At 38.0% G+C, this 12,903-nt stretch overlaps 1 protein-coding gene across 2 annotated transcripts; it reads right to left on the bottom strand.

The window, feature by feature from the left end:
- Window positions 1-230: 230 nt before the first annotated feature.
- myhb (myosin, heavy chain b) lies at window positions 231-12,274 on the bottom strand. 2 transcript variants are annotated; one of them, XM_035524345.1, is made up of 40 exons: window positions 12,226-12,274; window positions 11,537-11,748; window positions 11,239-11,382; window positions 10,925-11,081; window positions 10,722-10,749; window positions 10,216-10,327; window positions 10,013-10,105; window positions 9,857-9,920; window positions 9,664-9,762; window positions 9,253-9,356; window positions 8,964-9,102; window positions 8,552-8,670; window positions 8,320-8,469; window positions 8,058-8,228; window positions 7,652-7,958; window positions 7,279-7,352; window positions 7,078-7,165; window positions 6,818-6,935; window positions 6,518-6,641; window positions 6,315-6,451; window positions 5,960-6,215; window positions 5,627-5,869; window positions 5,370-5,546; window positions 5,116-5,261; window positions 4,948-5,038; window positions 4,460-4,849; window positions 4,241-4,367; window positions 3,972-4,090; window positions 3,691-3,887; window positions 3,429-3,612; window positions 2,953-3,118; window positions 2,702-2,826; window positions 2,295-2,603; window positions 1,986-2,189; window positions 1,755-1,880; window positions 1,410-1,580; window positions 1,218-1,322; window positions 805-900; window positions 454-585; window positions 231-368 (listed from the first exon to the last, which is right to left on the bottom strand). In XM_035524345.1, exons 2-40 carry the CDS (start codon window positions 11,732-11,734, stop codon window positions 351-353), a joined length of 5,808 nt encoding a protein of 1,935 aa, XP_035380238.1. In that variant the 5' UTR covers window positions 11,735-11,748; window positions 12,226-12,274; the 3' UTR covers window positions 231-350. The 2 variants fall into 2 exon arrangements, with proteins under 2 accessions (XP_035380238.1, XP_035380237.1); XM_035524344.1 differs by having other exon boundaries at window positions 11,537-11,752.
- Window positions 12,275-12,903: the final 629 nt, after the last annotated feature.

Genomic DNA, 12,903 nt, shown 5'->3' on the forward strand with positions numbered 1-12,903 from the left:
CTAGTTACAGGTTCTGAGGACAACTAGATCTCAGAATATCACAGAAGATCACAGCTATTGTTGTAGAGTTCCGAGTTCAGTTTTTTCTACTTGCCAATGTCAAGATTTCTTAAGCAGAACATGAATTCTGATACACATTTGATACACATTGGAAGTTGTGCCTAATAATATAATTTCACTTAGGTGCATAGTTAATATTCATAGTTTTGACCAGATACAATTAGGGGAACAAAGACAGATTTTTAGATCATAAGCTTTTTTATTGGTCATAGTTATATTCCACGATAATATTTTAATGAGAATACTGCATAGAACTCATATTGTATGAGCTGCTACTCTCTTCCATCTTCTTACTCAGCTTCTTTACCCTGCAAACAAAGCAAAACAAAGTAATTTATTTATTTTATCCATTTTATTATTCATTTGATTTATTTAAGCATGAAAAGTACGTACTTTTCCAAATTCACGGCTCTTGGCTCTGAGCTTGTTGACCTGTGACTCAGCAATGTCAGCTCTCTCCTGAGCCTCCTCCAGCTCATGCTGTACCTTCCTGTACCTGGACAGGTGAGTGTTGGCCTGCTCCTCCTACAAATGGAATAGTGCATGGTAATGTGTTAACCCATTCTAAATTTCAAAATACTCAGTGGCTTGTTTTAAATAGGTTAGAAGCTACTATACCAATACTTATCATTTTTGTTATTTATTGGGCCAAACATATTCAATGGGACAAAGGTGAATTTGAAATGCATAAATTCTGATAAGAAGCTAGCATGTCCCATCTCAAAAATGATATGGATGACTCACAGATTCCTCAGATTGTCTCTTATAGGACTTCACTTTCATCTGCAGTTTGTCCACCAGATCCTGCAGCCTGGTCACATTCTTTTTATCCTCTTCAGTCTGTAAGGTATGATGAAGACTAGTAGGTACATTTCCAGTCTTGAAAAGGCTTTTTTTAAGCCTCCTCTTCATGGTTTATGTACTGCATTAAAAAATTATATAGTTGTACTGTTTTAGTCTATTTTAGTGAACTTGTACTCTGACCATTGCAACTTCAAATCTGCTCATTAGTGTCTATGAGCATTTTATGTTTTGACTCTGACTGTACAGGTGAAAAAACCCAGAGAAGCCTCCTCTTCAGTCATTCAGCATTTCACCAAAGGAGGAGTTAATAATGGTCTTTATTGTGCAAAAGAGATTGTACAATTATGTAGTACCTGGTAAGTGAGTTCCTTTACTCTCCTCTCATATTTGCGAACACCTTTAATTGATTCAGCTGCACGTCTCTGTTCAGCTTCAACTTCACTTTCCAGCTCACGCACCTAAAATAACAATTTTAAATATTAGTCTTAATATAGTTAATTCAGTCATATTTAAATTATGTTTATATTTACATCATTGACACATACTCTGGCCTCCAGTTTCTGGAGTTGTTTCTTTCCACCCTTCATCGCCAGACTCTCAGCCTCATCCAGGCGATGCTGCAGATCCTTGACTGTAACCTCCAAGTTCTTCTTCATCCTCTCCAGATGAGCACTGGTGTCCTGCTCCTTCTTTAGTTCTTCTGCCATCATGGCAGCCTGTCAGTATTGTTTTTATAATATAGCTTAATAGGTTATTCAGCAGTGGTACATCGTGATTGTTTAGATAAGTTAAATGAAAACTTTTAGCTGTTAGAGACATTGGTCTATTTTAATGAATACCTATGACTGGAGTCCAGTGCGTTCTGTATAAAAGTACAGTATTTCACTTACATCAGTAATAGCTTTTTTGGCCTTTTCCTCAGCATTCCGTGCTTCCTGAATGGTATCATCCATCTCTCCTTGAATCTGCACAAGATCAGCCTCTAGCTTCTTCTTGGTGTTGATGAGGCTTGTATTCTAAATAAAATTAGAAAAGATTGTGAAATGTTTACCATGCATCAGGTTAAATCTCCAAATTGGTAATGAAATCATTTTACTTACTTAAGAATTGCTTTTGCTTACTTGAGAATGAAGCAGAGTTACACGCTCACTAGCATCTACCAGCTCCTGCTCAGCCACTTTGCGTCCTCTCTCAGTTTGCTCCAGAGCAACTCTTAGCTCCTCAATTTCAGCCAGCATCAAAGTGTTCCTGCGCTCCACCATGGCTACCTGTTCTCTCATGTCCTCTTGTCCCCGTATAGCCTCATCAAGGTGCAATTGAGCATCCTAGTAAAAGCAAAGTTCATTTAGGTCTTTGTTGTTTTGAATATCTTCTTTTGCTTGTTTGTTTTTGGCCTTTGTAGGTGTTTTTCTTTCACTTTGTGAACAAACCTTAAACTGTCCTTGGACATTTCTCAGCTGTTTCTGGGCCTCAGCAGCTTGGCGGTTTGCATGGCTTAGTTGAACCTCCATTTCATTGAGGTCACCCTCCATCTTCTTCTTGATTCTAAGGGCATCATTTCTGCTTCGAATCTCAGCATCCAGAGTGCTCTGCATGGAGTCAATCACCCTCTGGCTGTTTCGCTTGATCTGCTCGATCTCCTCATCCTTTTCAGCAAGCCTCCTGTCAATCTCACTCTTAACTTGGGTAAGTTCAAGCTGGATACGAACAATCTTGGATTCTTCATGCTCCAGTGTGGCCTGAGAGTTTAAGTTGAAAAATTTCAAGAGCAATATTCACAGATCAATCTAGTGTTAAAATTCTGTAAGACCATTTTAAACATTTCTATTTAACACACCTCAGCTTCCTCAAGAGCTGTCTGTACTTCTGACTTCTCAGCCTCCACTGTCTTTTTTCCCTTCTCCAGCTCATGGATAGTTTTTCCAGTTTCACCAAGCTGCTCACTTAAATCTGAGATCTCCTCTGTATGGATAGTCATAATTTAACATGCTGAATAAAAGCTCGGTGACAGAGCGAGATAATCTTAAAGAGGCCAGCAGTTTACATCTCATTTCCATGTTTCACAAGAAGGTATATTTGAAGACTTACGCTGCAGGATTTTGTTCTCCCTCTTCAGTGTCTCTAGCTGATCTAGAGCTTCTTCGTAGGAGTTCTTCATTTTGAAAAGCTCTGTGCTCAGGGTACGAGCCTCTTTCTGGGCTCCCTCCAGCTCTGCTTGACTCTCCTCAAATTTCTGTTTCCATTCTGCCAAGACCTTTAAGTAATTATAATCAACAGTTGAATTTGCATGTTTGTGGTATCTGATTTATGTCATTTATGTTGAACATGAACTACAACGGCAAGCACACTGATTATACAACCTAGTGTCTTTCCACCACAGTTTCATTATAGCTACAAACTCAATATTATAAGGTTTATATAGGTATTGAAAAAAGGGCAGGAAAGAGATTCTGGGCATTTTATGCCAAAGCATTCAGTATGAAAGATCAATGTTCTTTGCTTCTTGCCTAGAATGGCAGCAAGTGCATATGTATGTAGGAAAGGTATAAATTAAGCTATGTTACCTTGTCAAAGTTCCTCTGCTTCTTGTCAAGATTTGCAGCAAGTGCATTAGCTCTTTCCACATCGATCATGAGGTCCTCCACTTCACCCTGCAATCTTTGCTTAGTCTTCTCCAGGGAGGCACACTTGGCGTTCACTGCTTCAATGGACTCCTCAGCATCCTGCAGACGCTGGGCAAGCTTTTTCCTTAGAAAAGCAAGAGAGCATTACTATGTTATTCTATTTTTATGTTTGATGTACAGCTATATTAAGTGCATGATTTACTTGGCATCTTCAAGTTCCTCGGTGCGCTGGATTGCGTCGGTCTCGTATTTGGTTCTCCACTGAGCCACCTCACTGTTTGCCTTCGACATTCCACGCTGCAGCTCAGCTTTGGCTTCTTGTTCTTCTTCAAACTGTTCTCTAAGGAGATCACAGTCATGACGGGATGACTGCACAGCATGGGCCAACGCATTCTTTGCCTTTGAATCAAAAGCAAAAATCTGTTAGGAAATTTCCTTGGAAAGTGACTTGATTAACAGTATAATTTCTAAACCATAACTTACCTTGACCTCTTCTTCAATTTGCCTTTTGAGCTCCTCAATCTGCTGAGTGTAAGCTTGCTTGCCTCGAGTCAGCTGAGAAACAAGAGCTTCTTTCTCTTCCAGTTGGCGTCCAATTTCACCTATTACAAAACTGGAATTGAATATGCCTTCTATTGACACGACACCATTCAGTAAGATGTCATTTATGTGTTTACACTTATGCTTTATGTTTTTATACTTATTGACTTATGCTTTTCAATTAAAAATTGTTTCGCTTCACCATCATTTACCATTTTCAGTCTGAAGTCGTGCCTTTTGGGTAGAAATGTCATTCAGCTGACGAAGTTGTTCCTCAGACTTTGTCTTTAACTCACTCATCTGATCCTCTAGTGTACGACACATCTTTTCAAGATTAGCCTGTCCAAAGCCACAGATGCCACATTTTTAATGTTTTGCACTCACTGTGCTATCACAGTACCATGTATTTTTGTTTGTTATTAACTATTCACCTTTGATTTGGATACAGTCTCCATGCTGCTACTCAGATCATCAATCTCCATTTTCAGTTCACTTTTCTCCTTCTCCAACTTCTGCTTCACCCGCTGTAGGTTGTCAATCTGCTCTCCTAGCTCTGCCACACTGTCTGCCTGCTTCTTGCGGAGAGCTGAGGCTGTAGCTTCATGCTGCAAGGTGGACTCCTCCAGATCACGGCGCAGCTTTTGGAACTCCGCTTCACGTTTCTTGTTCATCTCAATTTGGGCTGCAGTGGCACCTCCAGCTTCCTCAAGTCTTTCACTAATCTCTTCAAGTTCTCTGGACAGATCAGCCCTCTGCTTTTCCACTTTGGCACGAGCAGCACGCTCAGCCTCAATCTCCTCCTCAAGCTCCTCAATGCGAGCCTATAATGGATATGTGATGCTGTTATGTACTACTCACTAATGTAAATGTTAGTGATTAGTACATTTATAATGGTAAGTGACAAAGTACTTAGTATAACCTGGAGTTCTTTAATCTTCTTCTGAAGCTGTGCGCCAAGAGCCTGCTCATCCTCAATTCTACCAAGAAGTTGGTTTGTCTCAAATTCCTTCCTGTTATGAAAAACAATATTTAGCTCAAAGATTACAATTTTGAATGAGAACCTTTAGTGAACAAGTTGAACTCTCACTTCTTTAGCTTTTCATCTGACTGTTGCTTGTCATTCTCCAGATCCATTATTGATTCCTGGGCCAGTTTAAGATCCCCCTCAAGCTTTCTCTTTGCTCTTTCAAGATCCATGCGAAGTTTCCTCTCTTGTTCAAGAGATCCTTCAAGCTATTGTAAACAAAGTATTGCAAACGGAGAAGAATATCATAAGCCTTAACCAGCAGTTTTTATTTCATACAGCATATGAGGTATCAAACACTTTTCTGGTAAACTTACATCATCTACTTGCTGCTCAAGCTTAACTTTGGCTTTAGTCAGAGTGTTGACTTTGTCTTCCTCTGCTTGCAGATCATCAAGCGTCTGCTGATGTGCTTCTTGAAGAGCTTTCTTTTCCTTGGTTAACTTGACAATAATTTCATCTTGAGAAGTCATCTCTTCAGTTAGGTTTTTGACCTGAGAAAAAAACACTTGTGTAAACATTTGTTTAAACAAAGTTTATCAAATGGTCAAGGCCTTATCTATAAAATATAAACCTTATTTTCAGTGGCATGTTTCTCCTTCTCCACTTTAGCTAATGTTAGCTCCAAATCATCAATGTCTTTCTTCAGCTCAGAACACTCATCCTCCAGTTTTCTTTTCTTGGCAGTCAACTCAGCATTGACTTCCTCCTCATCCTCCAGTCTCTCGGTTATCTCTTTGAGTTTAGCCTCAAGTTGGATCTTGCTTTTAATGAGCCCCTCACATCTCTCTTCAGCATCTGAGAGGTTTTCAACTTCCTAGAAATTAAATATGAGGAAATATTTGTCATAATGCTCTCAGTTATTTTCCTAACAAGCAAGCTACTAGTCTTCAGTTGGGAGACTTACTGCAGCTACTTGTAACTGCAAGTCATTCTTTTCTTGCAATAGTGTGACCATTTTTTCTTCGAGTTCCTTTTTCTTGGCCAGAGCCTTTGCCAGATCCTCCTTCATCTTCTCAAAGTTCTCCTTCATGGCCGCCATTTCTTTCTCAGTCTCTGCACTCTTCAGAAGAGGCTTGATTTTGAAGTACAGCTTCATCCACGGCCAGTGTTTCACGTTCATGAATGAGCGGATGTTGTACTGGATGGTGAAGATGGACTCTCTGTTATAAAATTAGAGTGTGCAGAAAAAAAATCAGTCAGGTTCTGTTGCATTATATTACTGAATTCAGTTTCATGCCCTATGTTCAGACGCCCCAAACCTTCTCTCCATCATCTTGACAAACTCTCTTCTCATGAGGAAACCTCGGCACAGTGCCTGAGTCATGGTAACAAGGATGGTAAGCTTTTCATCTCGCATCTCCTCTAGAAGACCCAAAAGTCCAGCTTTGAAGAACACCTGTAAACAAGGTTTGATTGATATGAGAATATTGTAATATTTTCTACCTTTGTTACCACCTCTTACCTTGGTATGCCCAAATTTGTATTGGGTATGGTCCACATCTATGGAACCTAGAAGCTTCTCTGATGCCTTCTTGTTGTCAATAAACTGTCCCTCAGGGATAACACTGGCATTTAATACTTTGTATCTAAAAAACAATAAATTTTACTTTACTATGACATCAAGTTGACACACATATATGTACGTACAATTTGTTTGATCTATGAGGAAGTAGATCATAGTTTGCTGATAATTTACTGTGATTCTCTTGGTCTGATACACAAATGGCATTTAGAAATCACATATATGGTTCCCCAAAAATACCTCTGCTTAAAGTCACCATAGAGGATTCTGCTGGGAAACCCCTTTCTGCAGATTCTGATTCCCTCCAGTACACCATTACAACGCAGCTGGTGGATAACCAGATAGTTCTCCATCAACCCTAAGGTTGAGATAAATGTGTTGGTGGAAGTGCTTATCATTAAAAATGTTAGAGCTCTCCTAAGAACTTGTTTATTTCTTGTCAAAGTACTAATTCTTTCATCCATATGTACACTGAAGGAAATTACATTTTGAGAAATTACCTGGGGTTTTTGATTCATTTGGAATGAGGCAGCGCACAAAGTGAGGATGAGTGCTTCTCAAGTTGGTCATAAGCTTGCCCAAGTTCTCCTGTTGCATTGGATAATAACCAGATCAACAACATTCTCTTTCAAAGACTTTCTATGATCTTAGAATATCATTGTCTCATAAGCATGAACAGAAATATATAATGATAGTTTTACCCGGAACAGAGCAGACACAGTCTGGAAGGAGCCACCCTTCTTCTTCCCACCTTTTTTGGCACCCCCTTCAGATGCTGATTCAGCATGAAATCAAGTATGTATATGTGAATCAATCAATGGCATCAAACCTTTAACATAATCCCCCTCTCAGAGTGCCAGAAACATTATACAGTTAACATTCAGAATTGGGTGGCTGGTGTACTGATAAGAGATTTAATATATTGTAAATTGGCTTTCTGGGATAAAAAAAACAAAAAACAATCAAACAGTAAAATCCTTTTAATACTGAAATGTTGTATATGCTGCAATTTATCTTCCTGCCATCTTCCCCAAGTAGTACAATAAAGTATCTCAAAAATAGACTTCGACAAACCTTCAGAAGATGCATGTGTAGCAAACAGATTAGACAACAGTTTAAGTGAAGACTTCTGGTACAGCTGGACAGCAGAATCATTCAAGGGGTCCTTGTTCTTCTCCAGCCAGCCAGTAATGTTATAGTCCACAGTGCCAGCATAGTGTACCAGGGAGAAGTGGGCCTCTGCCTTGCCTTTAGCAGGCTTTGGCTTTTGGAAGGTTGCACTTTTACCCAGGTGCTGGTCATAAAGTTTGTTTTTGAAGGTCATATCTGTGGCCTTGGGGAACATGCACTCCTCTTCAAGGATGGAGAAGATGCCCATTGGCTGTGGGTAAAAAATCCTTTATTTTGTATGGGGAGTGATAAATGAATGCCTTATTAACCACTCAAAACAGATAATGTTAACTAGATAAGCATCACCTACCTTCTCAATAAGCTCAATGCAAGCAGCCAAGTCCATACCAAAGTCAATGAACTCCCACTCAATTCCTTCTTTCTTGTATTCCTCTTGCTCCAGCACAAACATGTGGTGGTTGAAAAACTGTTGCAGTTTCTCATTAGTGAAGTTGATGCAAAGCTGTTCCAAGCTGTTGAACTATGGCATAAAAACAGATTTTGATGAGCTACTTACCACCATGGGAATTATGAGTAATTTTTATCTTTAACTTGCCATCTAGTTTACTTACATCAAAGATTTCAAACCCAGCAATATCCAGCACCCCAATAAAGAACTGCCTGGGCTGCTTTGTATCCAACATTTCATTGATACGGACAACCATCCACAAGAACATTTTTTCGTAGACTGCTTTACTCAGAGCCATGGTTGCATTGTTCACCTTTTTAAGAAAGCAAAACAACAGTCTTTTCAATTTCTGTTTAGTTTATAATTTGTTATTATTTTTCAGGAGTTCTTATTACCTGTGGAACAGTTTGCCCTTTGGTCACATATTCATTCCCAACCTTGACTCTGGGATAGCACAAAGCTTTCAGCATGTCAGCTGAGTTCAGGCCCATGAGATAAGCGATTTTATCAGCCACTGAGGAAATAGGTCAAAATTCAAATGTTTAAACAAAGTGGTGGCTGAGTAACTTCAAGACTAAATCATTGTTTAAATAAAAGGGCTGATATAAACAAAATTCCTTTTAATCAGTTAATGATACTGAATATTATGACTTATATGGTCATGTCAGAATGTCCTTGAAATTAATTCTATAGCATGTTATCGACACAGTCAGTCCCAAATCTATATTAATGAAAAACATTAATGACAGGCATAAAAGGAGCCATCCTACTCTGAGTCAGTTGAAGCTGAACTGAAGTCACACTCACCCTCAGTGCCATCAGGCTCAGCTTGCTCTTCCCTCGGCTTCTGCTTGAATTTCATATTCCCATGATGCATCACAGCTCCTGTCAGCTTGTAAATGCTTATCTTCTCTTCAGAGGTGAAGCCCAAGATGTCAATGGCTGTCTGAGGTAACAAAGAAAACATTCTTTTTAACATTCAGCTATTTCATGCAATTCTAAACACAGATTTGACCATATGTAATGACTAATGTTTTACAATGTTCATATAGCACAAACTGAGTCTGAATAATTAAAACTACAAAAAGGTTCTTACATCCGTGGCAATGAACTCTTCCACATCATTGATGCTCTTAACAGTGATCTCCCCATGGCTGATCATTGGGTAGTCATATGGGTTAGTTGTGATCAGGAGAGCCTCTGAAGAATAAAAATCAGCGTTCTAATCCTTGTACTGTTACATTTTTATTTTCCTTCAATTCTTTTGACTGAATGTGATGGATAGTATTGGTATGTACTGCAGTCTGCAACTGCTGTAATGAGTAAAATATATTTTATTTAGACAGTACAATCTGACAGAATTGTAATCATTTACAGTTAATTGAAATTTATCCAAGGGGCAGGTGAACAACATGATCAGGACCAAAAGTGCTTAAATTAGAATTTTTCTGGGTTTTGCTTTGTAACCAAGGAATTTCCATTTTTAACACTTGTGTACATGTATTACCCAGCAGTTCAGGTTTGTGGCCAGTTGCCAGCTGATAGAAAATGTGGTAACTTCTCTCAGCTGACAGCTGGAAGGTTACTCTTGACTTTTCCAGCAGATCTGTAAAAGTAATCACATAACATGTATAACATTAAAAGGTATTTTAATTTATTTTAATTAAATTAAATAAAATTTGTCTTTTTTTCCAACTCACAAGTTTCAATATCAGCTGAGGCCAGTTTTCCAGTGGACCCAAAGTGGATTCTGATAAATTTACCCTAAACATGATATTGGAAAATCAGTCTAATAGATAATATTTTGTAAAGTTTTTATTGTCTCAGTAGATAAATACTTCAGGACAGAAACGTACAAAGCGAGAGGAGTTGTCATTTCTCACAGTCTTGGCATTACCATATGCCTCCAGTAGAGGGTTGGCTGCAATTATTTGATCCTCCAGCGACCCCTACAGGTTTCAACATAATAATAATAATAATAATAATAATAATAATAATAATAATAATAATAATAATAAAAATAACTGTCTGCATGCTATTTGTGGTTTGTCTCACTAACCTGCATTTTTCCATGAACAGGCTCTGACTTCTTTTGTCCAGACACTGCGATTATCGCAAAATATTGGATGACACGTTTGGTGTTCACAGTCTTTCCTGCACCAGATTCTCCACTGAAGTTAAAAACAGAGTTCAGAATTTACCTGCTTAAAACAATACTGCACTGTGTTTCAGTCAAAAATTCAGAGACCAGCAGTCAATTTTTCAATGGTTGAAAGTGTGCACATGCTGTGGAAATCACTGGCATTTTTCTTGACTGATTGGCTTACATGCAATTTCTATAACTGTTAACAACACAAAAATGTCAGTCAAAAGTCATATCTTTATATCATATCTTTGTGGCCATCTGACAAAAAAAAATAGTAATAAATATCTAAAAACAGTCACACAAACAAATATAATAAAACAAAATTGAAAATATGCAAAATCCTGTTGCTACTACAATCTACAGTGAAACATGAGAAAACAATATCAAATTTTAACTGGACCTAGTCCCTTAAGACTTACGTGATTAGGATTGACTGGTTCTCACGATCTGAGGGGGGGAAATAAAAAATAAATAAATAAATAAATTATATATATATATATATATATATATATATATATATATATATGTGTGTGTGTGTGTGTGTGTGTGTGTGTGTGTGTATATATAGTTTTAAATAATGAGTTTATAGAAATACACTAAAAACATAACATAACCTTCATACCAGTAAGCATGAATTGGTAGGCATTATCAGAGATGGAAAAGATGTGGGGCGGGGCCTCCACTCTTTTTTTGCCTCTGTAGGCTATCACAACCATAGGATCGTACACTGGGAGCCATTTATAGGGGTTCACAGTAACACAGAACAACCCAGAATAAGTCTGCAAGACAGAAAGAGATAACAGGATGTAACCTATCCTTTATTTTACCTTTGTAGTAATTAGTGCTACTTAATAGTAATGTTCTGTTCAGATGATAATGTCACATAATGTGACCACAAGATTCAATTTAGGGCATCAGACAACATTCTATACTCACATAGATCATCCATGCTGCATAACGCTCTTTGAGGTTGTACAGCACAGCAGGCTCATTGAGGTGGGTCATCATGGCCATGTCCTCAATCTTATCAAACTTTGGAGGATTCATGGGATGTATGTCATCCTCCTTCACTGTCAAGACCTGTAAGGCATAAAATAGTTCTTAGTGTATGTGGAGATTTAAATAAATCATGTACAGGATGTACCAAAATAGAACTTTATCAAACATCAAGACATGGAGATAAGATCAACTGTGTCAGCTAAACACTGGGTTAAATATAATCTTTTCTACTCACTTTGCCACACAGAGTTTTGACAGTGGCTTTTCCTCCCTCTTTGCTCTGGAGGACACCTTTGAGGTACATCTCAGTTGGCTCAGCCACATAGAAAGCAGTTTTGGCATCAAACGGAAGGTTTTGTGACTCAATCCTCTCTCGTTCTGGCTTCCGCAGATAGACGGCCGCTTGGCCAAAACACTCCATCTCCGGATCCATATTTACAGTGACACCTTACTGGACAATAACACAATATTACTTTTATTATATATGTTATTTATTTTATTTACCTGGACATCTCACTGAAGGAGGTTGGGTATGGAAAATTCAACATGAATATAAAGGAAAGAGAGAATTCAGTGCACCTTATCAATAGTGTCAGTAAAAGTAAATATATACTTGTAGAGAAACCTTCAAGCCATTCCAGGGCTTGTGAACTGTAGCTAAATATCAGTCCTAGGAGACTGCTGAAGGAGGATATATAGTGTCTAAAGCATTAATCTGTCTTAATCTGAGAAATATTGTCTTTTAAAAATATAAAAACATTCTTACACTCATGCTTGACATTAGACAGGTTTAAATGATAATAAGACATTTCTTAGCACCTTGGAACATGATTTCTGTAACCTTACACAGGAAAAGTTATTCAATATTGCTAAAACTGTTCTACTTCTAAATAAAACATGTCTCAATGATAAAATTTTATTTACCCTTGGCTAATGCCTCTCAAGAACCCTGATGCTGATGTTTCGAAGGACTGTTAAAGAAAACAAGGTTTGTGTGTCATGTTTGTCATCAATCATCATTTTATGAACTAAGATGTTCAACATGATTTTACTATTATTATTATTATTATTAAATAGGCACACAGTCTCAATCCAGAATGTCTGAATAGAGAAAGCACAGAAAATATAAAAGAGCTTCAACCATTGAGAGCCCTTCAGTCACTCACCTTGGCTGGGTGTCTGTAGAACTGAGTCTCAAGCTGTCTCTTATATAGGGTTTTAAGTGTGTGGTCAGCATGTCTGAGGCACTCCATTTGGTCATGAATTTTTACCTCATTTGCCCACTAATGTTTGTCTTCCTAAGCAGCATCTTATGACCATACCAGTATTTTATTTTTATCCTATGACAAATCCAGACCATCTTCTGAGGTCTGAGCTGTTGTTTTAATACACACTACCTGGGCTGTATTGAGAACAATCTAGCCCTTCCAATTATAAAGAGTTCTTTCTCTAATTGAATCAATCAGAAAACAGCAGTGTTCAATATACTTAAAAGTAACAAATACTTTATTTCATCCTTTTTGACCATAAGTAAAGCATGATAAAAAAGGTCACTGAATGGCCCAGGTAATCCTCCTGTTGAATGTCCTCTGGCACTATAAA

Source organism: Electrophorus electricus, chromosome 3 (assembly GCF_013358815.1).
Source record: "Electrophorus electricus isolate fEleEle1 chromosome 3, fEleEle1.pri, whole genome shotgun sequence".
Taxonomy (NCBI): domain Eukaryota; kingdom Metazoa; phylum Chordata; class Actinopteri; order Gymnotiformes; family Gymnotidae; genus Electrophorus; species Electrophorus electricus.